The sequence below is a fragment of the Saimiri boliviensis genome, chromosome 12 (assembly GCF_048565385.1).
Source record: "Saimiri boliviensis isolate mSaiBol1 chromosome 12, mSaiBol1.pri, whole genome shotgun sequence".
NCBI lineage: Eukaryota > Metazoa > Chordata > Mammalia > Primates > Cebidae > Saimiri > Saimiri boliviensis.
The window spans coordinates 84,537,957-84,562,218 of NC_133460.1; the positions used below are offsets into that span (position 1 = coordinate 84,537,957).

Sequence of the window (24,262 nt, forward strand, 5' to 3'; positions counted from 1 at the left end):
TATGGCTGTACTTCTGCCTTCAAATGTGGTGATGTCGGAAAAGCGGTGGTCTGGGTACCAAGAGGGCCAGATTCTATTCCTGATCCAATGCTTGAACCAGTTACCTTGGAAACACATTTCAATTTCTCCGACCTCTGTCTCTTCATTTTTAAAATAAATGGATTGCTACTTCATTAAGGGAGCCTTGTGCTAAAATAAATTAAATAAAATTAAATAAAATAAATGGATTGCATTTAAGTGTTTTCCAAACATTTTTTACTGTGACCTACACTTTATTTTTTATTTTTTTAAGACACAGTTTCACTGTCGCCCAAGCTGGAGTGCAGGGGCATAATCTTGGCTCACTGCAAACTCTACCTCCTGGGTTCAACGATTCTCCTGCCTCAGCCTCCCGAGTAGCTGGGATTACAGGCATATGCCACCATGCCTGGCTAATTTTTGTATTTTTGTAGAGAGGGGGTTTCACCATGTTGGCCAGGCTGGTCTCAAACTCCTGACCTCAAGTGATCTGCCCACCTCAGCCTCCTAAAGTGCTAGGATTTCAGGCATGAGCCACCGGGCCCAGCCTGACCCACACTTTAGGTTGCGACTCTATATATCCACATTTACATAATAGATTTATGTCTATATACACACTCACACATACATAGAAGTATTACATGCTTACTTTTAGTACATAAAATGTAGTATGAAAGTTTTTTCTATTTACTTTTATTTTTCAGAACTGCTGGTTGCAACCCCCAAACAGATTTCGAGACCCAATCATGAGTGGCTACCCATTATTTAGAAAAACACAGGACTTGTGGCTATACAAGGTTCCTTCCAGTAATATCTTAAGAGGCTCCTATGTTGCAGCCTTCCAACCCTGAACCTTTAGCTCTAACTCTCACCTTTATTCTTGTTTCGTATTTCTCTGTAAGATCACTTCATTTAGATATCCTAATATCACTTACATTCAAAACAAGTAACGTGGAATTTGAAACATGAGGTTCCCTTCCTGCCATAACCACTATGTTGTTGGCAAGTGCAAAACTTTAGTGCCCATACTTGGTCCAGTAATGGCAGAGTAGCTCACATTGTTCTAACCTCCCTACTGATAAACGATCAAAAACACTTTACAAGATATATTTTTTTTAACTTTTATTTATTTACTTTTATTTTTCTAGAGAGGTGTCTCACTCTGTCACCTAGGCTGGAGTACAGTGATGTCAACATAGCTGACTACAGCCTCGACCTCCCAGGCTCAAGTGATCCTCCCACCTCAGCCTTCTGACTGGTATTTTTAAAAATAACTATATACAGCACTGAAACATAATCAAAAGTAGGCAAAACCTTGAGGGGACATGACTCAAAACAAGGGAAGCAAACCAGGTAAGATCCACCTGTCTCCAGTCCGCCCCACTGGGCACTCCCTAGCCTTTTAGCATGCTGGGAAATAAAGCAAAAGAAGAAAGCTCACATGGGGCATTCTTACTGGGCTGAGCAGCCAAAGGTTCTAGTCTGGGGCTCTGAAGACATTAGCTATTAAGGGAGAAATCCTGTAAAACAGTAAGCCACAGAGAGGAGAGCCCCCAAATTTGTGCAGAAATGCCTCTCAGTCCTTGAACTGTGCATGCAGGTGATGAGACTCCAAGGAACCCAGCCGAAAGCTGTAGGCCAGAAGAGCCCAGGAGATCTTCAGCAACTGTCTGGCAATGGGAAGCCAGAGTTTGAAGTGTGAGTCCCTCCAAGTTAGGGTTCAATAAACCCTTCCAGTTTTCTGCTGAAAGGGCCGCACCTAAGGAGTAAGGACCACCTCTCAGGACTAGGGGCCACACCCAGGGACTAAGAGCAAACCCCTAACAGAACTGCATTAAAAAACCTCCGATGGAGAGATGGAGGCCACCTCAGGAGGAGGACTGATCAGGCAGGTGAGAAGGAAAGCCTGGGGGAAAACTTGGCTCCCTGCCTGGGAGAGGGGCTGGGGAGCAGCCAATGAACAGAGCTCTGTCTCAGATGGAGGAAGGGTGGCAAGGGGAAGATGGGAGAGGAGGAAGAGACAGGGCATTCCACTTAGACAATTAAACTTGAAGTGTTTTCAGTCTCAGGGTAGATGTCCAATGGGAGCAGGGACTATCAATCTGGAGCTCAGTGCCAAAACCATGGAGTGACAGGTGGGTGGGGCAACTTGTAAAGGGGAAGGGAGGTGGGTGGATAAAACACAAAGAAATGGCCATTTGTGAGCACCTCCTATGTTCCAGACATGTGATTGCTTTATTTTTCCATCTCACTATGAGACAGGTGTTATGATCTTCACTTTACAAATTGAGAATCCGAAGCTCCAAGAGTTTAAGTAATTTTTCTAAAGTTAAGGCCATTTAGTAAATGGTGGAGCTGAGATTTGAACTTGAGGCAGACCAACTCTGATGCTTGTTCCTTTGTGTAATTACACAGTGTTCCCTTGTAACATTTTGTAACATTCAGGAAGGGTGATGGCTTGAGAGAGCTACAAAGAATGTTAGAATGCTGAAAGATTTCTAGTGAAAACAAAAGATTTTGTTACAGGTCAAGGAGGATATTAGGGGTATAAAAAGGGGTGACCTAAATATGAATATACTTTCAAAAGTTAAATCCTCAAAGATAAAAAGAGTTGTAGAAATGGAAATGGTACATGGGTGGAACCAAGCTGGTTTCAGAGAGATCAGAGGGCATATTACAACACTGCAGAGAGAAACGTTTGACTCCTGTTAAGTCAAACAGAATAAACACACTTTGATTACAGTTGGGAGGCTTAATACAATAAGGAACTAAAGATCGGAAACAAAGTTCACCGAAGGAACAGATGGGGGAGGGAAGAGGAACAATATAAAAACCAATATAAAGAATCATAAAATCAGACTATTTTTTAGCTGGGAGGAATTTAGAAGTTATCCAATCCCTATCATTTCAGAGAGAAAATGCACCTAGGAATAAATGACTAGCTCCTAAAAACCTCGGCCTCCCAATGAAAGCTGGGTTTGGTTTCATTTTTGTCTTTATAGGTGCAGGTTAAGAGTTAGGTCCAAAATGGTGCCCTGGAAACTCAAGTTAAGTCAGCCCTCTGTTGGAGGAATGGCAGGTAAACCACTGGCCATTCCAGGGCCACAGCAGGCTTAGCTTTTCAGTCTGTGGTGGCCCCCAGTACAAACCTGGCAAGCCAGCCCATTCTGAAGGAAACTTAGATGAGAAACTTTCCACTTAGTCAGAAGTGGAGGGAGGGTAGTGATATCAGATGGATTTTCTAGATCATTCACATTCTCTGACTAATCTTTATCCTCTGGTCACAACCTGGACCCCCAAGTTGGCCAGAACCAGAAAGCTGCTTGGCATGAAGACAACATACAACATACACCCACACAAAATGTTTAACAGGGAGTCCAGTAATTATAAAAATACCACAGTAGAAATAAAGTTCACTATGAGAATCAAAGAAGAGAAGACATAATGGCAAGAAAGAAATAATCTCTACGTGATGAAAGACTAATATTCCCATTTCACAGATAACGTAGTTAAGGCTCAGTGAGATGAAGTGATTTGAAAGCTAGAAGTAATCTTCGGGATTCCACAAGAGTGTCCGTACTCAGCATTCACTTAAGATTCCTGAATGTCAAGGAGTGAACAACTATAAAACAAGTGAAGGCTACTCTGGGCACACTGCCTACAGGGTAACCCTGCTCTGAAAGCAGCAGTATAAAAAAAAAAAAAAAAAATTAAATTAAGGACTGGCAATGGTGGCTCGTGGTAATCCCAGCACTTTGGGAAGCAGAGGTGGGTGGTTCACTTATGCCCAGGAGTTCAAGATCAGCCTGGGCAACATGGCAAAACCCTGCCCCTACAGTAATAAACCCTGCCCCTAAAAAATAAAAAATTAGCTGGGCATGGGGGCATGTGCCCAAAGTACCAGCTACTCGGGAGGCTGAAGTGGGAGGATCTCTTCAGCCCAGGAGGTTGAGGCTCCAGTGAGCCATGACCATGCCACTGCTCTCCAGCCTGCGGGGGCAGAGTGAGATCTTGTCTCAAAAATAAAATAAAAATAAACGAAGCCTTCTTTTCCATTAATGTCCAAAGAAGTGTAGGGAATGAGAGAAAAAAAACATGCTGGGAAAATGAATTTTAGCTTGATGCCCTGATAATAAACTTGCTGTCCCCACAAGATGAATAAAAACATGAAAGTAAGAAAGGAAAGCTACCTGAGATCAGAGACATGAAAAAAACCAAGAGTAAAAAAAGTTCCCATGAGAGCGCTATCTGAATGTTGCACATTTACAGCACTGTATATATACTCTTGCTCTGCACAACGCCTTCCAAAGCAATTAAATCTCTAAGGTTGTTCTCACTCAAGGTGCACTTGATAAGAAGTTCAGGGCCCAGGTTCCTTAAGAACACAAGAGCTCCTACTACCTGGTATAACCACCCTTTAAATCTATTTTTATGCTTTATCCTAAGGAGGTTGGCTGAGTTCATACCTTGGGTTTTCTTCCTGTTTTGCACGAACTCTGAGCGCCTCAGGGTGCTGGGTGCTGTGCGGCGGAGGCAACTATTTCTTCTCCAAGTCTCTGGGCCATTTAATTTTCTCTCTTCCTCTAAATGCCAAATGTTCTTCTCTAATGACGAGCTCTCAGGAATCCCCAAATGACGTTCTCCGTGGTTTCCCCTGGTACACTGGGTCTGCAGGCCATCCGGGAGGATCCCACTGCCCCCACATGCCTTCATTCTTGGTATGTCAATGCCATTATACTCCAAATTCTCCATATGATGGAGAGAATCTGTTCCTCTGGAATTACGAGATTCATATACACAGTTTGCAAATAAAGCATCATAGCCTTTATTTTCTGTATCAAAATTACCCTGATCCATGATATGAGTCTTTGCTTTGGTATAGATTTTGTCATTTTGATAAACATTCCTGTCCCCTTCATGGTATTTGGTAAATTGTTTATCTTCATTGACACCATTCAAATCTGAAAAGCTCAGAGACTGAACAATAGGATAATTTTCAGGAACATGATATAAATCGCTGTGTTCTCTATAATAAAAATTAGTTTCCTGACAATCCTCAAGATTATAATTAACATTCCTATGGTCTATATACCACAACTGAGGTCGAACTAAGTTCGCTGAAGAATCATCCAAACTCCTACAGCCAGTCCACTGTTTAGCCTTTTCAGAGTCCTCAGGATTATAATTCAGATTCTTACAATCTGGATAGCCATTTGCCTCTCCGTATCCGCCAGCTTTCCAGGTCACATCTGGGCTTCCCAAAGGCGAATTATCCTTTGTCCCAGGACTGGGATTCTCATCATCTACATTTTCTGGACTCCTATAACCATCATGACCTCTGTGGTACACACAGCCCATTTCACTTTCGTGTGCTTCCCCAGAGTCCATAGAGCTTGGTTCACTCTGCTCAAAATCCCAGTATCCACAGTCCCTTTTTCTGTAGGGCCGATGCTGCCCTTTGGCCCAGTACCTGGGATCCAAGTCATTTTCTCTGCAGAGTCCGTCCGTCAGGTTCCTTTTCCGTAGACTCCCGTAGTCTTCATGCTCCCAGTTAGAGTCCCAGTGCCTTTTGTCCGCCACTTCCCTTTCTTTTCCAGCCTTGTAGGTTTCACACATATTTTATGTGCTTAAAGACAAAGGTTTTACTTTTCTTTTCCATGGGCCTGGGCTGGGCTGTGGACAGGTGCAGTCTAGTCTAAGGCCGGATTTGTCCCGCTTAAAATGTCTCCCAAGCATTCCAGATATTCTTCTTGCTGCTCTGGTCAGAGGACAGAGAGAGATGTGGAGTTATTTCAACCTCAGGATCCAATCAGGCAGCTACTGGATCGTTTTCCAGAGGCCAGAAGATAATGAGTAACTAGTATGCATGAGATTGGAGTTGCCAGCTTTGTTTGGTGTTTCCCTCAAGCTGGTCAAACCGGCTTGGCTGCTTTCCTTGCTAAAGATAGAGGCATTCTGTTGCTCTAAAGGTTTTGCAGGAAAAGTCATGTGAAAGGGAAACAGCCCCCTTTAGAAGCCCAGGTCAGGTCATTTATCAGTCTCCCCTGCCTCTTTATTCCTTTAGTAAGCCGCAGGAGTATAAATAAATGCTTCCCTGTGCAGCTCGAGCTGGACCTCCATTCCCCATCCTCCAAGTCCACCTTTCTAATCCTTGAACATCTGAAACCTTTCAGGACTTCATCCCTTAACCTAGAGGCAGAACTCTTTTCCTTTGAGAGCTCTGCTTTTCTGGAATTCATGTCACCAGTTAGTGTATACTTCAATCAGAAGCTTCTCAAGCTCCCACCTGCAGACAGTTAGTCATATCACTGAAGGAAGGAAAAGTACTTCCTTTTACCTTGATCTGGTGAGTGGGTGATTTTATAGTATAAACTCTCTTCCCAGAATGAAGTTAGGTATGCTTTCACATTTTCCCAGATACTTGTCATGCCAGAGAAGCATCAAAAACATTCATTTCTTAAATCTCTTTTCTAGTTTATTCATACAACATATTTAAGAAGTGGAAAACGAGGCCAGAAATCAAAAAGGCAGGTAAATGGCTATTTAAACCAACAAACATTAGATGGTTGCCTATTACATAGGAGGCACTGTGGAAGAGAAAAAGGTGAACAAGTTAGTCCCTGCCTCTTACAATGCAGAAGCAACATGCTGTAAAGGAAGATCGAATGCGGTAAGTGCTATGGAGCAAACACAAATGGCAATGGCAGCAAAGTCCCTGGTGTGGCAAGTGGAGGCTTCAGGGAAGCGGTCAGATGTGAACAGTGCCTCAAGAAGCAGGATCTCTGCAGACATCACCTTTGGAGCACTAAGAAACGGGGAATCGTCTGAAGGATATAATATGTGGAAAATGAGAGAGGACTCTGAAGAGGTAGGTTGGGGTAGACTCCCAAAGGATGTTATGATATTATTCAATGGAAAGCAAAGAGTCATGAGGTTTTTGAGCAGGGGAAACACATACTAAGAGACAGGCCTTAATGAGATTCCTCTTTCAGCGGTCTGGTCATTTATTGGATATCAGGAATGATGCCTTGAACTTTAATCCCTTTTTGTGAAATAATATCCAGAACCCTGAGGAGAACTGGGTTATATGCTTTGTTAATAATTAGATGTTTACTCATGGGTAACTACTAATTCTCTCTGGGACTCAATCTACCCATTAATAAAATGAGGCAGTTGGCCACAATGACCCATCTGATTCCCCCAGCTTTTTTTTTTTTTTTTTTTTTGAGTTTCGCTCTTGTCACCCAGGCTGGAGTGCAGTGGTGAGATCTCAGCTCACTACAACCTCTGCCTCCTGGGTTCAAGTGATTCTCCTGCCTCAGCTTCCTAAGTAGCTGGGATTACAGGTGTCTGCCACCATGCCTGGCTAATTTTTGTATTTTTAGTAGAGACGGGGTTTCACCATGTTGGCCAGGCTGTTCTTGAACTCCTGACCTCAGGTGATCCAACTGTCTCGGCCTCCCAAAGTGCTGGGATTACATGCGTGAGCCGCTGCGCCTGGCCCCGCCAGCTTTAACAATCCATGTTTCTATTTTCCCTCACAACTTCTTTTTCCTTTTCTCAAATACCTGATGTGCTATTAGGTGCCTTTGGATTCTTTGCTGATTGTTACTGAATGAACCTTTATTTATTTATTGGAGTTAGGGTTTCGCTCTGTTGCCCAGGCTGAAGTGCAGTGGTACAATCAAAGCTTACTGCAGCTCTGAGTTCCAGGGCTCAAGGGATCTTCCTGCTTCAGCCTCCCTAGTATCTGGAACTACAGGTGTGTGCCACCATGCCCAGTCTAAATTAACCTCTAGATTGTCAAGCCTTCTTTTATTATTATTATTTTTTTTTTGAGATGGAGTCTTCCTCTGTCACCCAGGCTGCAGTGGCACGATCTGGCTGACTGTAACCTCCATCTCCAGGGTTCATGAGATTCTCCTGCCTCAGCCTCTTGAGTAGCTGAGATTACAGGTGCCTGCAACCATGCCTGGCTAATTTTTATATTTTTCAGTAGAGACAGGGTTTCACCATGTTGGTCAGGTTGGTCTCGAACTCCTGACCTTGTGATCCACCCGCCTCAGCCTCCCAAACTGCTGGGATTACAGGCATGAGCCACCACACTTAGCTAGGCAGCTAGGAGGGTATTTATCATACTTGTTTTTACCACAGATAAAGAAACAATCTGGGAGTGTGAATGACCTGTCCAAGATCATGTAAGCTAGTCATGGTAGGCCCACATTTTAAACCCAGATCTGTTTGATTTCATGGCACTACACTAAGACGAATATCTCAAAACACAGTAAATCTTAATTTCCCTCAAACCAAGTGAACAAACAAGATTACGATATCTTGGCCTAATTCAAAAGTGGACCACCAGTGATGAAGCCACGTATGCCCCAACACCACCACTCCCTCTTTGTTTCCAGTCCTGGCGGACCAACCCTGCCCTGTGCTGGGCCTCATCAGCCAACCACCATGAGCACACAGAATGGCAGTGACACACTAGAGCACAGCACTGCGTGACTCAATCATTATAACCTATCACCTAAACCCAATAAAGATTGCGACTTCCTTCACCAAACCAATAAGAAGACAACATTATTTGGGAGGATAGCTTTCATCACAAGTTAGAACAGAGCAACGGTGTAACAGGGAGAGCACTGGAGATCAGATGAGGAAATGACACCTGCCTTCTAGAAGTTCAATTTCTTCTAATAACCAGTTTGCAGATATGCTTACCCTCTTTGGCTGACACTTTCTTGTGTGGAAAATGAAGACATTAATGGCTTCTGTTACTTTAAATCTAAAATTCTATGATCTTGCTTATTTCTTTTTTTTTTTTTTTTTTTTTTTTTGAGACGGAGTTTCGCTCTTGTTACCCAGGCTGGAGTGCAATGGCGCGATCTCGGCTCACCACAACCTCCGCCTCCTGGGTTCAGGCAATTCTCCTGCCTCAGCCTCCTGAGTAGCTGGGATTATAGGCACGTGCCACCATGCCCAGCTAATTTTTTGTATTTTTAGTAGAGACGGGGTTTCACCATGTTGACCAGGTTGGTCTCGATCTCTCGACCTTGTGATCCACCCGCCTCGGCCTCCCAAAGTGCTGGGATTACAGGCTTGAGCCACCGGCGCCAGCGATCTTGCTTATTTCTAATCCAATTAAAAGATTAATCTTTCTCTGTTATGGAAAACAGAGTTCTCTAGCAACTTGGTATCTTTGATAAAAGTAGCCAGATAAGAAAAACACACCTAGCAAATCAACCAAGAGAAGAGATAAAAAGAGAGGACTAAATTATAGGTAAAGATCCTAGTCATAAAAAGAAATTATTAGCTGGGTGTGTAATTATTGGCATACGCCTGTAATCCCAACACTTTGAGAGGCCCAGGTGGGTGGAATACTTGAGTTCAGGAGTTTGAGACCAGCATAGGAGTTCGAGACCAGAATGGCAACATGGTGAAACTCCGTCTCTACTAAAAATACAAAAATTAGGCCGGGCGCGGTGGCTCAAGCCTGTAATCCCAGCACTTTGGGAGGCCGAGGCGGGTGGATCACGAGGTCAAGAGATCGAGACCATCCTGGTCAACATGGTGAAACCCCGTCTCTACTAAAAATACAAAAAATTAGCTGGGCATGGTGGTGCGTGCCTGTAATCCCAGCTACTCAGGAGGCTGAGGCAGGAGAATTGCCTGAACCCAGGAGGCGGAGGTTGCGGTGAGCCGAGATCGCGCCATTGCACTCCAGCCTGGGTAACAAGAGCGAAACTCCGTCTCAAAAAAAAAAAAATAAAAAATAAATACAAAAATTAGCCGGGCATGGTGGCAGGCACCTGTAATCCCAGCTATTCAGTAGGCTAAGGCAGGAGAATCGCTTGAGCCTGGGAGGCAGAGGTTGCAGTAAGCCCAGATCGCACCTCTGCACTCCAGCCCAGGCAACAGAGCGAGACTATCTCAAAAAGTGAAAAAAAGAAATTACAGTTGGGCAAGTGGAGAGTGCACAGTTGGTTATAAAAGGGGATTTTCCCTTCCTTTTCTAAGTCAGATTGCCTTTAGGACATTAAAGATAAGCAGTTTTCACAAAGAGGTAAACTTACTCAGCTTTACCCACACTGCTATGACCCAGATCTAAGCAAAAGCTATGAACGGGTTGCCATTTTTGAGTAGTAAATCTGTGCACAGAGAAATGTGGCCAAGGGAAAGGGGAGAATGACTTTTCTACTTTTCTCAATGCTAGGACCGCTGGTGAAATAGAACCGTGTAGACAGCCATCCTCCATCGGCACCCCCTCACTTTATACAACCGTCACACTCCACTGGCTCTTCTCAGCAGCCACCCCACTGTGATGTTTGCTATTTGCACCAAGGAGGTGGTGTCATGACTACCTGTGTGACATCCAGAGTAGACAGACAGACTGCCACCTATTCTAAAAGTGAAGATGGGGAAGTAGGATTTGGAAAGTGAGAAGAGAGGGAGAAGGTAGAGGAAGGGTAAAGGTAAGAAAAGGGAGAAAATTGTACAAAACAGAAAAAAAAAAAAAAAAAGCAAGAATATATAACTCCCTAAACTTCTGTGGATTCCTCTGCGATTGCCCATGGTGTCCTACCGTCTGATGGTCAACAACTCCTCACTTTCTAGGACTCTGCAGTGACATTCTGATTCCTACAGTTCTTGCTATTTACCAGAGCACCTTGCAAATATCTGTCTTGGCTAACCTATGTTGTTACTTCATTATATTTGCGTATCTCATTTTATTATACTGAAAGTTCCTTGAGGGTAAGGAAGATCTAACTTGTCCTATCTCTAGCACAGCTCTGTAGATGGTGAAACCTCTCTGCAAAAATTGTAACAGAAAATTATAACAACGAAAGAGATCTGATCTAACCAACCTCAAAACCTCTCTGCAAAAATTGTAACTGAGAAAATTATAACAACGAAAGAGATCTGATCTAACCAACCCTCATCTTGTCTTTAACCTCCAAACTGCCTGCCCTTAATCATTCCTGGTGTTGACCTAAGCTAACTGTGGGAGAAATCTAGTTTATTGTTGAAATGGAAATAGCCCTTCCACAAAACTAAACCACTTTTGTAAAACGAATGAAAGATCACCAAGTCAGAAGAACGACAGGAGCCTAATTCTGCTATGATGTAGACATAAAGGATTACTAGCTGTTACTCAGACGATAACAAGATTTGCAACCTCCACAATTTCCCCTGCAGATTAACACCGCTATTACAGAACCTAAGATTAACCTTTTGAGACATCTTTTCAGGCTTTTGCATTTCTGAGGACTGATAGCTCCACCTGGACCTGCCAACCAGTTCTGTGGCCCCACTCAGAAAGGGACTTGGTGCAGGAAGACCATTGTCCACACCCCTAAGATTGCATCCCCAACCAATCAGCAGCACCCATTCCCCTAACCCCCTACCCGCTAAACTCTCCTTGAAAAACCTCTAAATTTTTTAGACTGGTTTTAGTAATAACTCCATCTCCCACATGGAGTGGCTGGCTGCATGTCAATTAAACTCTTTCTTCATGCAGTGGCCCCAGTGAATGGGTTTTGCTAGTGTGCAGTGGGCAGGAAGAACCCATTGGATGATTACAATGGGGTACACAGTAGGTATTTAAATGTTTAATGAATCCATGCATATAGGCTTTGACTCTTCTCAATCTCTCTTTTATTTATTTATTTATTTATTTATTTATTTTTTGAGACAGAGTTTCGCTCTTGTTACCCAGGCTGGAGTGCAATGGCGCGATCTCGGCTCACCGCAACCTCCGCCTCCTGGGTTCAGGCAATTCTCCTGCCTCAGCCTCCCGAGTAGCTGGGATTACAGGCACGCGCCACCATGCCCAGCTAATTTTTTGTATTTTTAGTAGAGACGGGGTTTCACCATGTTGACCAGGATGGTCTCCATCTCTCGACCTCGTGATCCACCCGCCTCGGCCTCCCAAAGTGCTGGGATTACAGGCTTGAGCCACCGCGCCAAGCCGAATTTTTTTTTTTAATTAAATAGACAGAGTTTCACCATGTTGGTCAGGCTGGTCTTGAACTCCCGACCTCAGGTGATCCACCCACCTTGGCCTCCAAAGTGTTTGGATTACAGGCGTGAGCCACCATGCCCGGCCATTCTTCTCAATCTCTTATACTTCAAATCTAATACACCAGCCAGTCCTACTGGCTCTAACTCAAAACATGCTGAGAGTTGAGCACCTCTCATCACCACCACTGCTGCCATCCTGGTCCATGCTGCTGGCATCCATCCCTTGCCTGAATCACTACAGTAGCCTCCTAACTGGTCTCAGCCTCTGCCCTGTGTCTCTTCTATCTGTTCTCTTCTGTTAAATTTTAGGTCAGGTAATATTGTTCCCCTGCTCAAAGCTTTCCAGTAACTTCTCTTCTTACCCTAAATGATGAACTACAACTGTGTCGTTGCTCTAGCTGAACCGGTGTCCTTGCTGTTCCTCAAACACCTGAAACATTCGTGCTTGGTGTCTTATCTGTCTGGAATGATGCCTCCCTCCCCTCAAAATGGTTTGGTTGCCCCCAGCAATCTTACTCAAACATTAATTTTCAGAAGGTTTTCTCTGATTTCTTTTCTCCCTAGATTGTTTTGCCTTCTGACAAAAAGGCAAAAAAATATACCTATAGTTTTACTTACTTATTGCTTGTCTCTTCCCACGAGGGCAGAGATTGCTGCTGTGACTCGAGAGCGCTGCCTGGAATACAGTGGGAGTTCAGTCATACCGATTGACTGATGACTGTCCTGTCTTTTGGGTCTTATTACACCTAGTAAAGTGAACAGTAAAAGGAGGCAGCAAGCAGCTCAGGTAGGAGTGTGATGGTGGGAATGCTCACGACTAAGAGTCTACAGCTAGCTGAAGATGAATTATTTTCCTGTACAGTACTGCAAAGCCTCAGTGAAATCTGAAACCGATACTTAAAAGTACCTTGATGCATTCCAGCTTCTCCACCGTGTGCCTGGAGCTGAGAGTGAGGAAATCTTCACAAGGTTCTCCTACCAACTGCTAAGAACAGTGATTCACAGGTCAATTATATCTCAGCTCACCATTCTAAGCACATTTCTTGACATACATTCAACCATCCATCCTAAAAGGAGAAATTAGTTTCTCTCCTGACTTAACACAGCCTATTAATGGGTTCTGATATGGTTGCTGCCTTATACTAGAAAATCCTTTAGAAGTAACTCTGAGCTCATTTTTACTGAGCCAACACCCTGAACCAGATGTTATGCAAGTTGAATATGCTTGCTTTTTTTTTGAGACAGAGTCTTGCCCAGGCTGGAGTGCAGTGGTGCAATCTTGGCTCACTGCAACCTCCACCATCCAGGTTCAAGATTCTCCTGCCTCAGCCTCCTGAGTAGCTGGAATTACAGGCATACACCACCACACTCAGCAAATTTTTGTATCTGTAGTAGAGAGACGGGGTTTCACCATGTTGGTCAGGTTGGTCTCGAACTTCTGACCTTATGATCCGCCGGCCTCAACCTCCCAAAGTGCTGGGATTATAGGTTTGAACCATTGCGCCTGGCCAATACTTGCTTTTTTCTTATGTACTGACAAATTAGAAAGAAAGATTCTTCTTCTTTTTTTTTTTTTTCTTTTTAAGACGGGGTTTCATCATGTTGGTCAGGCTGGTCTTGAACTCCTGGCCTATCTGCCCACCTTGGCCTCCAAAGTGCTCGGATTACAGGTGTGAGCCACCACGCCCAGCCCGGAAAGAAAGATTATTCTTTCCTTTACATAAACTTTCATTATCTTGAAAGACCAGAGGATGGACCAGGCACTGTGGCTCACACATGTAATCCCAGCACTTTGGGAGGCCAAGGCAAGTGGATCACCTGAGGTCAGGAGTTGGAGACCATCCTAGCCAACATGGCGAAATCCCGTCTCTACTAAAAATACAAAAATTAGCCAGGCATGGTGGCGGGCGCCTCTAATACCAGTTACTCAGGAGGCTGAGGCAGGAGAATCTATTGAACCAGGGAGGGGGAGGTTTCAGTGAGCTGAAATTGCACCACTGCACTCCAGCCTGGGTGACAAGAGTAAGATTCCATCTCAAAAAAAAAAAAAAAAAAACACAGAACGATTTGGCTAGTTAATTCTATTATCTCTTACTAGTTTGAGAAGGAATTCTTATTCTTGTTTTTTTGTTTTTCTTTTTTTTGATACAAAGTTTCACTCTTGTTGCCCAGTCTGGACTGCAATGGCACGATCTTGGCTCATTGCAACCTCCACCTCCTGGGTTTCAAGGGATTCTCCTGCCTCAGAATCCTAAGTAGTTGGGATTACAGGCATGTGCCACCACGCCTGGCTAATTTTGTATTTTCAGCAGAGACAGGGTTTCTCCATGTTGGTCAGGCTGGTCTCGAACTCCTGACCTCAGGACCGCCTCAGCCTCCCAAAGTGCTAGGATTAGAGGCGTGAGCCACCGAGCCTGGCATTTTTTTTTTTGAGATAGTCTCACTCTGCCACCCAGGCTGGAGTATGGAATACGATGACTTGATAACAGCTCACTGAGGCCTAGACTTCCTAGGCTCATGCAATCTTTCCATGTCACCCTCCCGAGTAGCTGGGATTATAGGTGTGCACCACCACATCCAGCTGTTTTTGTATTTTTTGCAGGAACGGGGTCACCACATGTTGCCTGGGCTGGTCTTGAAGCAATCCTCCACCTTGGCCTCCCAAAGTGCTGGGAGGCTTGAGCCACCACATATAGGTATGAGCCACCATGGCTCGCTGAGAAAGGACTCTTATACCTAAGGGATCCCAAGGAGTCTGCAGAATGACAAATTGCTTCTGTATATGAAAGTTATACTTTCAAATTTTAAAAATCTGTCTAGAATATTATGTATCACTTTAGTATAAAGATGTTATTGTTCCACATCAGTCATTCTCTGGCTTTTTAATCTACTGGCTCTCTTTAGCAGACCTTAGATACTACCCCGCAGACGAGGGAAATATTATTTTCCTGAAAAACGTATTCTGATTTAATTTGCAACAGTCATCATTAAAAAATTACTTTTAGAGTCCCTGGTCAACCTTCCTTTGACATTACGTTAAACGTCGGAAAGAGGAAAGTTTAGGAGCAAGGTTTCTGACTTGCTCTACAGTTTGGCATCCACTGCATTGATTCAGAACAATGGGGTCTGGCACTGAAAGTAGCATGGTCATGATTCCAAAGCAGCAGGAGAGAGCATAATTAGCTATAGAGGTCAATATCAATATGACCATTGGGGTTTCAAACACACATAAATATGAATGATACTATGACTGTGTTTTTAAAATTAATCAACATGCAGTCAGTGCCTAGCTCATTATGTGTGCTCAAGAAGTATACACTGAATAAGGAAATGAATGCACACCCTCTTTTCAAATGCAGGTGTGTGAACCTCACCCAGAGATAGGGCCCCACTAGGTGGTCCTGATCAGAGCTTCTAAAAATAACATGTACTGGGAAACCTGAAAGACTGAGAACTCTTTTTTTTTTTTTTTTTTTTTGAGACAGAGTTTCACTCTTGTTGCCCAGGCTGGAGTGCAATGGCATGATCTCGGCTCACCGCAACCTCTGCCTCCTGGCTTCAAGCAATTCTCCTGCCTCAGCCTCCCAAGTAGATGGGATTACAGGCATGCACCACCACACCCAGCTAATTCTGTATTTTTAGTAGAGACAAGGGTTTCCCATGTTGGTCAGACTGGTCTCAAACTCCTGACCTCAGGTGATCTGCCCGTCTTGGCCTCTAACGTGCTAGGATTACAGGTGTGAACCACCATGCCCAGCCAGAGAATCAATACTTAATGTTTCTACTGCTTTGGAAGTCAAACTGTTCATCAGACTTGAAGGTACTGTGCTCAAGATCTGAACTTTAATTTGCTCATTTGACTGGAAGCTCCTTAAGAGCAGAGAGCACATCTATAATGTTCATTACTATGTACCCTGCCCTTAGCACAGTGCCTGGCACATGATAAAAGTAAATGAGCATTTCCTGAATGAATGAATGATTGACCTGAATATTACACTGAAGCCCACAAAATGACATTTTTGTTCCCCGACACACAGCAATAATAAATACTGTATAGTATTCTACCCTGACTCTACAAGATAATTCCAAATTTAAAACTCCTAATTCTCTGCTACAGTGAAAGCCTGGCTTATCTAAAACGAATTTTGGACTTTTAATTTCCAATAATTGAAGTCTATATTATTTGGATCAGCCTCTCATAGAAAAAAAAAAAAATCTCCAAAATGCAAATCTAAAAGGAGATCTTTCTGTAATAGGCTAAGATCTCAAAGAACTCCCGAGGGTAAATCAGAATTGGGCCAGCCCTCATGCTAAATTACAGCTGTGGTTCCGATATCTTGGTCACCCAAGGTATAAGGTACACTGAGCCTTGAAATTGGGCTGAGAATGATTAGTGTTTGTTTCCATGTGAAAATTCCTTCTCAGCATTTCTTAGAAAATACATATGTCTTTCTAAATCCAAAAAAAATAAAAATAAATAAATAAATCAGCTGAGAACTCTAGAAAATGAGAGAAGGTACTAGGATTCTCCTTTAAGAATAAAGCCTAACAATAAATGCTGAGACATTAAGGGTTTAAAGAAATCCACCAGTCAAGTTGACAGCAAGAGCAGAGAATACTGACACACAGAGTAAACTGTTAAAGGTGACATTTCTGGGAATGAGAAAAAGAGTGGATAGTAGGGCCAGGGACTAATCAGTTAGCTTTGTTCATAGTTGTTGCTATGTAATACATGTGTTTAGAAAGAGTGTGTGCTCATGGCCCCGTGTGTTGCCAAAAGTGAGTCATTCTTGCAAATAAAGATTAATAAGCTTTCTTGTATAGTATGCTTTATACAAATCTTATAAGACTAGTCCAATAAATAAAGTTTTGCAAGCAAAGTAAGTCCTTAAAGTAGCAATTCGGACACATGAATCTGTATAGTGCCAAATCTTGTTCAGAGAAGCAAATCTTCCATTATTTGAATACCTCTCAGTAATGTTTGTACAGTGTTTTCTACTGCTTAATATTTGCTATAAATCATAGATAAATGTAGTCTATAAATCATAGTTCTTTATAAATTTTTTACCAGAAGAAATGCAAAAGAGAAGATGTGAATACTTTTTTTTTTTTTTTTTTTTTGAGATGGAGTTTCGCTCTTGTTACCCAGGCTGGAGTGCAATGGCACGATCTCGGCTCACCGCAACCTCCGCCTCCTGGGCTCAGGCAATTCTCCTGCCTCAGCCTCCTAAGTAGCTGGGATTACAGGCACACGCCACCACGCCCAGCTAGTTTTTTGTATTTTTAGTAGAGACGGGGTTTCACCTTGTTGACCAGGATGGTCTCGATCTCTCGACCTTGTGATCCACCTGCCTCGGCCTCCCAAAGTGCTGGGATTACAGGCTTGAGCCACCGCGCCCGGCCGTGAATACTGTTGTGAAATATTCCTACACAAAATCAGGAACGTATCTAAAATCTGAATTAGCACAAGCAATAGCAATTTCAATAGCAAAGCCAAAATCAGAACAAGCAGACAAAATATTTTCAACATTAAAAAAGAAAATGAGCTTTGATGAGACAACATGAACCCTAATGGCCCTACCCAGAAATGCTTTTTTAATTTTTTTAATTGAGACAGAGTCTCACTCTGTCGCCCAGGCTGTAACGCAGTGACACGACCTCGGTTCCTTGCAACCTTTGCCTCCCGCGTTCAAGCCATTCTCCTGCCTCAGTCTCCAGAGTAGCTGAGATTACAGGCACACACCATCAAGCCCAGCTAATTTTTTGTATTTTCAGTAGAGATGGGAGATTTCAACATGCTGGCCAGGCTGGTCTCAAACTCCTGACCTCAAGTGACCCACCCACCTTGGCCTCCCAGAGGGCTGGAATCACAGGCATGAGCCACCAAGCCCAGCCCCAAAAATGCTTTTGAAAACATGCTTAACAATTCCACCAACATCAACATAAAATAAAAGCCTTTTTTTGATGTATGAAATATTAGTCACAAAACAAAGATCAATACTATCAGACAAGGCAACTAACGCTCTGTGTATTTAAAATTCTAAAGGCACACAGACCAATGGAACAGAATGGAGAATCCAGAAATAGAGTTGCACACTTACAACACCAAGTGATCTTCAACAAAGTTGACAAAAATAAGCAATGGGGAAAGGATTCTCTATACAATAAATGGTACTGGCTAACCTAACCATATGCAGAAAAATGAAACTAGACTTCTACCTCTCACCACATAAAAAATTAACTCAAGATGGATTAAAGACCTTAAGGCATCAAACTACACATATCCTTTAATAAAACCTAGATAACACTCTTCCAGACATTGGCTTAGGCAAGGAATTTATAAGCAAGTTCTGAAAAACAACTGCAACAAAAACAAAAACTGACAACTGGAACCTAATTAAACTAAAGAGTTTCTGTAACAGCAAAACAAACTATCAACAGAGTAAATAGACAACCTACAGAATGGGAAAAATATATGTAAACTATGCATCCAACAAAGGCCTAACATGTAGAATTTATAAGGAACTTAAACAAATCAACAAGAAAAAAACAACCCCATTAAAAAGTGGGCAAAGGACATGAACTGACACATCTCAAAAGAAGACATACAAATGACCAACAAACATACGAAAAAATGCTTAACATCACTAATCATCAGAGAAGTGCAAATCAAAACCACAAGAAACTATCTTACACCAGTCAGAAAGGGTATTAGAATCAAAATATAACAGGTGTGTCGGCATGGTTGTGGAGAAAAGGGAATACTTATACACTGTTAGTTGAAATGTAAATTAGGACAGCCCCGGTGGAAAGCAGTCTGGAGATTTTTTTTTTTTTTTTTTTTTTGAGACGGAGTTTCGCTCTTGTTACCCCAGGCTGGAGTGCAATGGCGCGATCTCGGCTCACCGCAACCTCCGCCTCCTGGGTTCAGGCAATTCTCCTGCCTCAGCCTCCTGAGTAGCTGGGATTACAGGCACGTGCCACCATGCCCAGCTAATTTTTTGTATTTTTAGTAGAGACGGGGTTTCACCATGTTGACCAGGTTGGTCTCGATCTCTCGACCTTGTGATCCACCCGCCTCGGCCTCCCAAAGTGCTGGGATTACAGGCTTGAGCCACCGCGCCCGGCCAAGTCTGGAGATTTCTTAAAGGGCTAAAAGTAGAACTACCATTCCACCTAGCAATCCCATTACTGGGTATATGTCAAAAGGAAAATAAATCCTTCTACCAAAAAGATACCTGCACTCAGTTTACTCCAGCACTATTCACTATAGCAAAAACATTTCAGTGCCTATCAACAGTAGGCTGGATAAAGAAATCGTGCTATATATACAACATGGAATACTATGTAGCCACAAAATAGAATGAAATCATGTCCTTTGCAGCAACATGTATGCAGCTGGAGGCCACCAACCTAAGCAAATTAACGTAGAAACAGAAATCCAAATATCTCACATTCTCACTTACAAGTAGGAGCTACATTGGGTACACATGGACATAAAGACAGGAACAACAGGCCAAGTACAGTGGCTCATGCCTGTAATCCCAGCATTTTGGGAGGCTGACGAGGGCAGATCATGAGGCCAGGAGTTCAAGACTAGCCTGACCAACATGGTAAAACCCTATCTCCACTAAATAAATACAAAAATTAGCCGGGCGTGGTAGTGCATGCCTGAAATCCCAGCTACTCAGGAGACTGAGGCAGGAGAATTGCTTGAACCCAGGAGCCGGAGGTTGCAATGAGCCAAGATGGCACCAGTGCACTCCAGTCTGGGCAAAAGGGTGAGACTCTATCTCAAAAACAAAAACAAAGAAAGACAGGAACAACAGATACTGGGGAATACAGGGCACTGGAGGGAGGGAAGCAAAGGTTGAAAAACTGCCTATTAGGTACTATGTTCTCTTATACAGGTGACAGGATCAATAGAAGCCCAAACCTCAGTATTATGCAATATACCCTTATAACAAATCTGCACATGTACTCTCTGAATCTAACATTTAAAAGTTAAAATAAAATTCTAAGAGTAATTTAAAAATAATATTTGTGGCATTTTCTTTCAATTTTTAGAAGATTTTTATCTGACATTTATCTTGTACTAATGTTCTTCTTTTAATGTTTTATTTTATCACATTAATTTTCCGATTTTATAAATCTTCTATAGGTATGTAAGATATTAAGGTTACAAGAAGCTGGAGTGAAGGATATGGAAGTTTCATTATTTTCAGCTTTTCTATAAATCTAAAACTATTTAAAAATGAATATTTTGTGTTTTTTTGAGATGGAGTGTCACTCTTTCACCAGGCTGGAACGCAGTCATGATCTTGGCTCACTGCAATCTCCTTACCCAGTTCAAGCAATTCTCCTGCCTCAGCCTCCTAAGTAGCAGGGATTACAGGTATGCAGCACCACGCCCAGCTAATTTTTATATTTTTAGTAGAGACAGGATTTCTTTTGTTTTTTTTTTTTTGAGACGGAGTTTCGCTCTTGTTACCCAGGCTGGAGTGCAATGGCGCGATCTCGGCTCACCGCAACCTCCGCCTCCTGGGTTCAGGCAATTTTCCTGCCTCAGCCTCCTGAGTAGCTGGGATTACAGGCACATGCCACCATGCCCAGCTAATTTTTTGTATTTTTAGTAGAGACGGGGTTTCACCATGTTGACCAGGATGATCTTGATCTCTTGACCTCATGATCCACCCGCCTCGGCCTCCCAAAGTGCTGGGATTACAGGCTTGAGCCACCGCGCCCGGCTAAAGACAGGATTTCACCATGTTGGCCAGGCTGGTCTAGAACTCCTGACCTCATAATCTGCCCTCCTTGACCTCCCAAAGTGCTGGGATTACAGGCGTGAGCCACCACACCCAGTCTAAAAATGAATTTTTTTATAGAATGTTCTTGTTTCTTTTTCTTTTTTTTTGAGACAGAGTTCTCACTTTGTTGCCAGGCTGGAATGCAGTGGCGTGATCTCGGCTCACTGCAACCTCTGCCTCTCATGTTCAAGTGACTCTCCTGCCTCAGCCTCCTGAGTAGCTGGGACTACAGGGCTGTGCCACCACATCTGGCTAATTTTTTTTTTTTTTGAGACAGAGTCTCACTCTGTCACCCAGGTTGGAGTGCAATGGCGTGATCTCCTCTACTTCCTGGGTTCAAGTGATTCTCCTGCCTCAGCCTCCCAAAGTAGCTGGGATTGCAAGTGTCCATCATCAAGCCCAGTTAATTTTTGTATTTTTAGTAGAAATGGGGTTTCACCATGTTGGCCAGGCTGGTCTCGAACACCTGATCTCGTGATCTGCCTGCCTTGGCCTCCCAAAGTAATTTAAGAATGTTTCTAAAATGTTGATGATAAGGGAGGCTATATATGTATGGGGTCACAGGATATGGGAAATCTCTGTACCTTCCTTTCAATGTTGTTGTGAATCTAAAACAGCTCTTGCAAAAATCAAGTCCTTTAAAAATGTCTAATATCAGGTAGAGAATATTTTTACATGTTATTTTTTTATTTTTTTTTTGTCCTGTATACATGTTATTAAAATACATAACCATGTCATGACATTTTGGCTCACAATAAACTGTGCATTTACTTCATATACAAATATAAAACCTCTGTAAATTTTAGTGTAATGCTAGCACAGGAAAACACTTCACCATTGATTATGACCTCTACTACTATTCAAGAATCTGTAAGTAAAAGTTTTTTTACACATTTTAACTTTGTTACACAAGAATGTGTAAGTAAAAACATTCTTGTGTAACAAAGTTTTAATTTAGGAATTCTGAGGAATTCCACCTTCTTACTCCCAAATCTCAAAGATTACTATCCTTCAGTAACTTGAAAACAGTTGACCACAAACAACTGACAGAAACTAATGCAAATTCTTTCTAGCGTTCAGGTGTCTTCACCTCAAGATTTTCCAAATACTGTGACCAGCAAACAGTAAAATAACCAGACACACACACAGTGTAGACCACATGAATGAGAACCATGCGACATCAAAAACAGTCCCATTAGACTATTTGGAATCATACATAGACTATAAAACAGCTATGCTTACCATATGGAAAGAAAATAAAACCCAAGGCCAGGCACAGTAGCTCACACCTGTAATCCCAACACTTTGGGAGGCTGAGGCTGGTAGATCACTTGAGGCCAGGAGTTCGAGACCACCCTGGCCAACATGGTGAAACCCCATCTCTACTAAAAATACAAAAATTAGCCAGGTATGGTGGTACACAGCTGTAATCCCAGCTACTCAGGAGGGTAAGACAGGAGAATCACTTGAACCTGGGAGGTGGAGATTGCAGTGAGCTAAGATCATGCCACTGCACTCCAGCCTGGGCGACAGTGAGACTCAAGAAAAGAAAAAGTAAAATTAAAAAAAAAAAAAAAATAGAAAAGAACCACTTGAATCTGGGAGGTGGAGGTTGCAGTGAGCCAAGATTGTGCCACTGCACTCCAGTCTGGGTGACAGAGCCAGACTCCATCTCCAAAAAAAAAAAAAAATTGCTACCTGTTTAGTACTGTGAAAGGCCTGAGTAGGTGCGGGTGGTCTCAATCGGGAAGACTAAAATTTGAATCCACCAAATACAGTATTGGGTGTGTTAATGTTGATTTGATTGATTTCTCCAGGTATATTGATAATATCTATTGCTAATATGATGAAATTACTTATTTCCTACAGTGACAGCCAAGTTTTTGTAAGATCATTTTTTTCTGTCTTCATAAAAGGTATATCCAACAATATAAGCTATCCCTAAGAGGCGGAAAGTAACTAGTTTGAGCACTAGACTTCACTCCCCTAATCTGGTTCTGTATGTTAAAATTTTGAAATTTAAGGCCTAAGATTTAAAGAACTTTCAACACAGCATTTATCTAATTGTGGTCTGTATTATTTTTAGTTAATATGCTTACTGAGAAGACAGGGTTTATCAATTATTCAGTGTGCCATTTCCTACACACCTGCTGTGATGTTCTACACATAGTAGGGACTCATTAAATACCTGATGAAGAGAGCTGAGTTTAACTGAATCTATTTGAATTGAATTGCCTGCTCTACCTCCCAGAGCTTTCAGAGATCACCTACTTATGTTGTTACTTTGAATTGGTCTACTTGGGACCTGGGAACGGTCAATATAGAGATGCCAGCCCCCTTGTCAGACCAGTGCTGTGCCAGATCCACAGTGAGGTTCTTTAGCATAATTGCTGCCTCTTGAAACTCTGCATGCATGCATTCATTCATTCATGAGATGGAGTCTCGCTCTTGTTGCCTAGGCTAGAGTGCAATGGTGTTCTTACACATAGAAGACATAATATTTCTGTGGAACACTATTAATTTTAAAAAGTACCATTACTGGGAAATTCCTGCTACCTGAAATTTGGGAAGCTTTTATTCTCCCACCTATATATCTGATATGGGTTGGCTGTGTCCCCACCCAAATCTCATCTTGATTTCCTGTATGTTGTGGGAGGGACCCGGTAGGTAATTGAATCATGGGAGCAGGTCTTTGCTGTGCTGTTCTCGTGACAGTGAGTAAGTCTCAGGAGAGCTGATGTTTTGAAAAACGGGAGTCTCCCCACATAAACTGTCTCTTTGCCTGCCGCCATCCACCTAAGATGTGACTTGCTCCTCCTTGCTTTCTGCCATGATTGTGAGGCCTCCCTAACCATGTGGAATTGTAAGTCCATTAAATCTCTTTCTTTTGTAGATTGCCCAGACTTGGGTATGTCTTTATCAGCAGCATGAAAATGGACTAATACAGTAAATTAGTACCAGTAGAGTGGGGCACTGCTGAAAAGATACCCAAAAACATTAAAATGACTTTGGAACTAGGTAACAGGCAGAGGCTGGAACAGTTTGGAGGGCTCAGAAGAAGACAGAAAAATGTGGGAATGTTTGGAACTCCCTAGAGATTTGTTGAATGGCTTTGACCAAAATGCTGCTATATAATCTACTATCCATCTGTCAGAAAATCGCTTGATACTCTTACTGGAATTTTTTTCTTCTATTATTTTCATTCATTTTTATAGACCTAAAGTAGAAAGGGAGGAAGGTAGCTATGTGTGCTCAGTCTGCCATCTTGCCTGGCTAAATTTTCTATTTTTAGTAGAGATGGGGTTTCCCCATGTTGGCCAGGCTGGTCTCAAACTCCTGATCTCAGATGATCCGCCAGCCTCAGCCTCCCTAAGTGAGCCATCAAATGAAATCACAAGGCTACACAGTCATAG

General features: G+C 42.7%; 1 protein-coding gene across 3 annotated transcripts in view; it reads right to left on the bottom strand.

The window, feature by feature from the left end:
• The window catches only part of DNMBP (dynamin binding protein), a 133,361-nt gene that overhangs the window by 47,794 nt on the left and 61,305 nt on the right, over positions 1-24,262 (bottom strand). Inside the window, exon 1 of one of the 3 annotated variants that reach the window (XM_039465268.2) lies at positions 4,485-8,976. The exons of the other annotated variants lie outside the window; for them this stretch is intronic. Coding sequence (XP_039321202.2) covers positions 4,485-5,634 — 1,150 coding nt within the window. The 5' untranslated portion in view covers positions 5,635-8,976. Of the gene's footprint in view, positions 1-4,484; positions 8,977-24,262 lie in introns of those variants that run through there. 3 annotated transcript variants of the gene reach the window in all.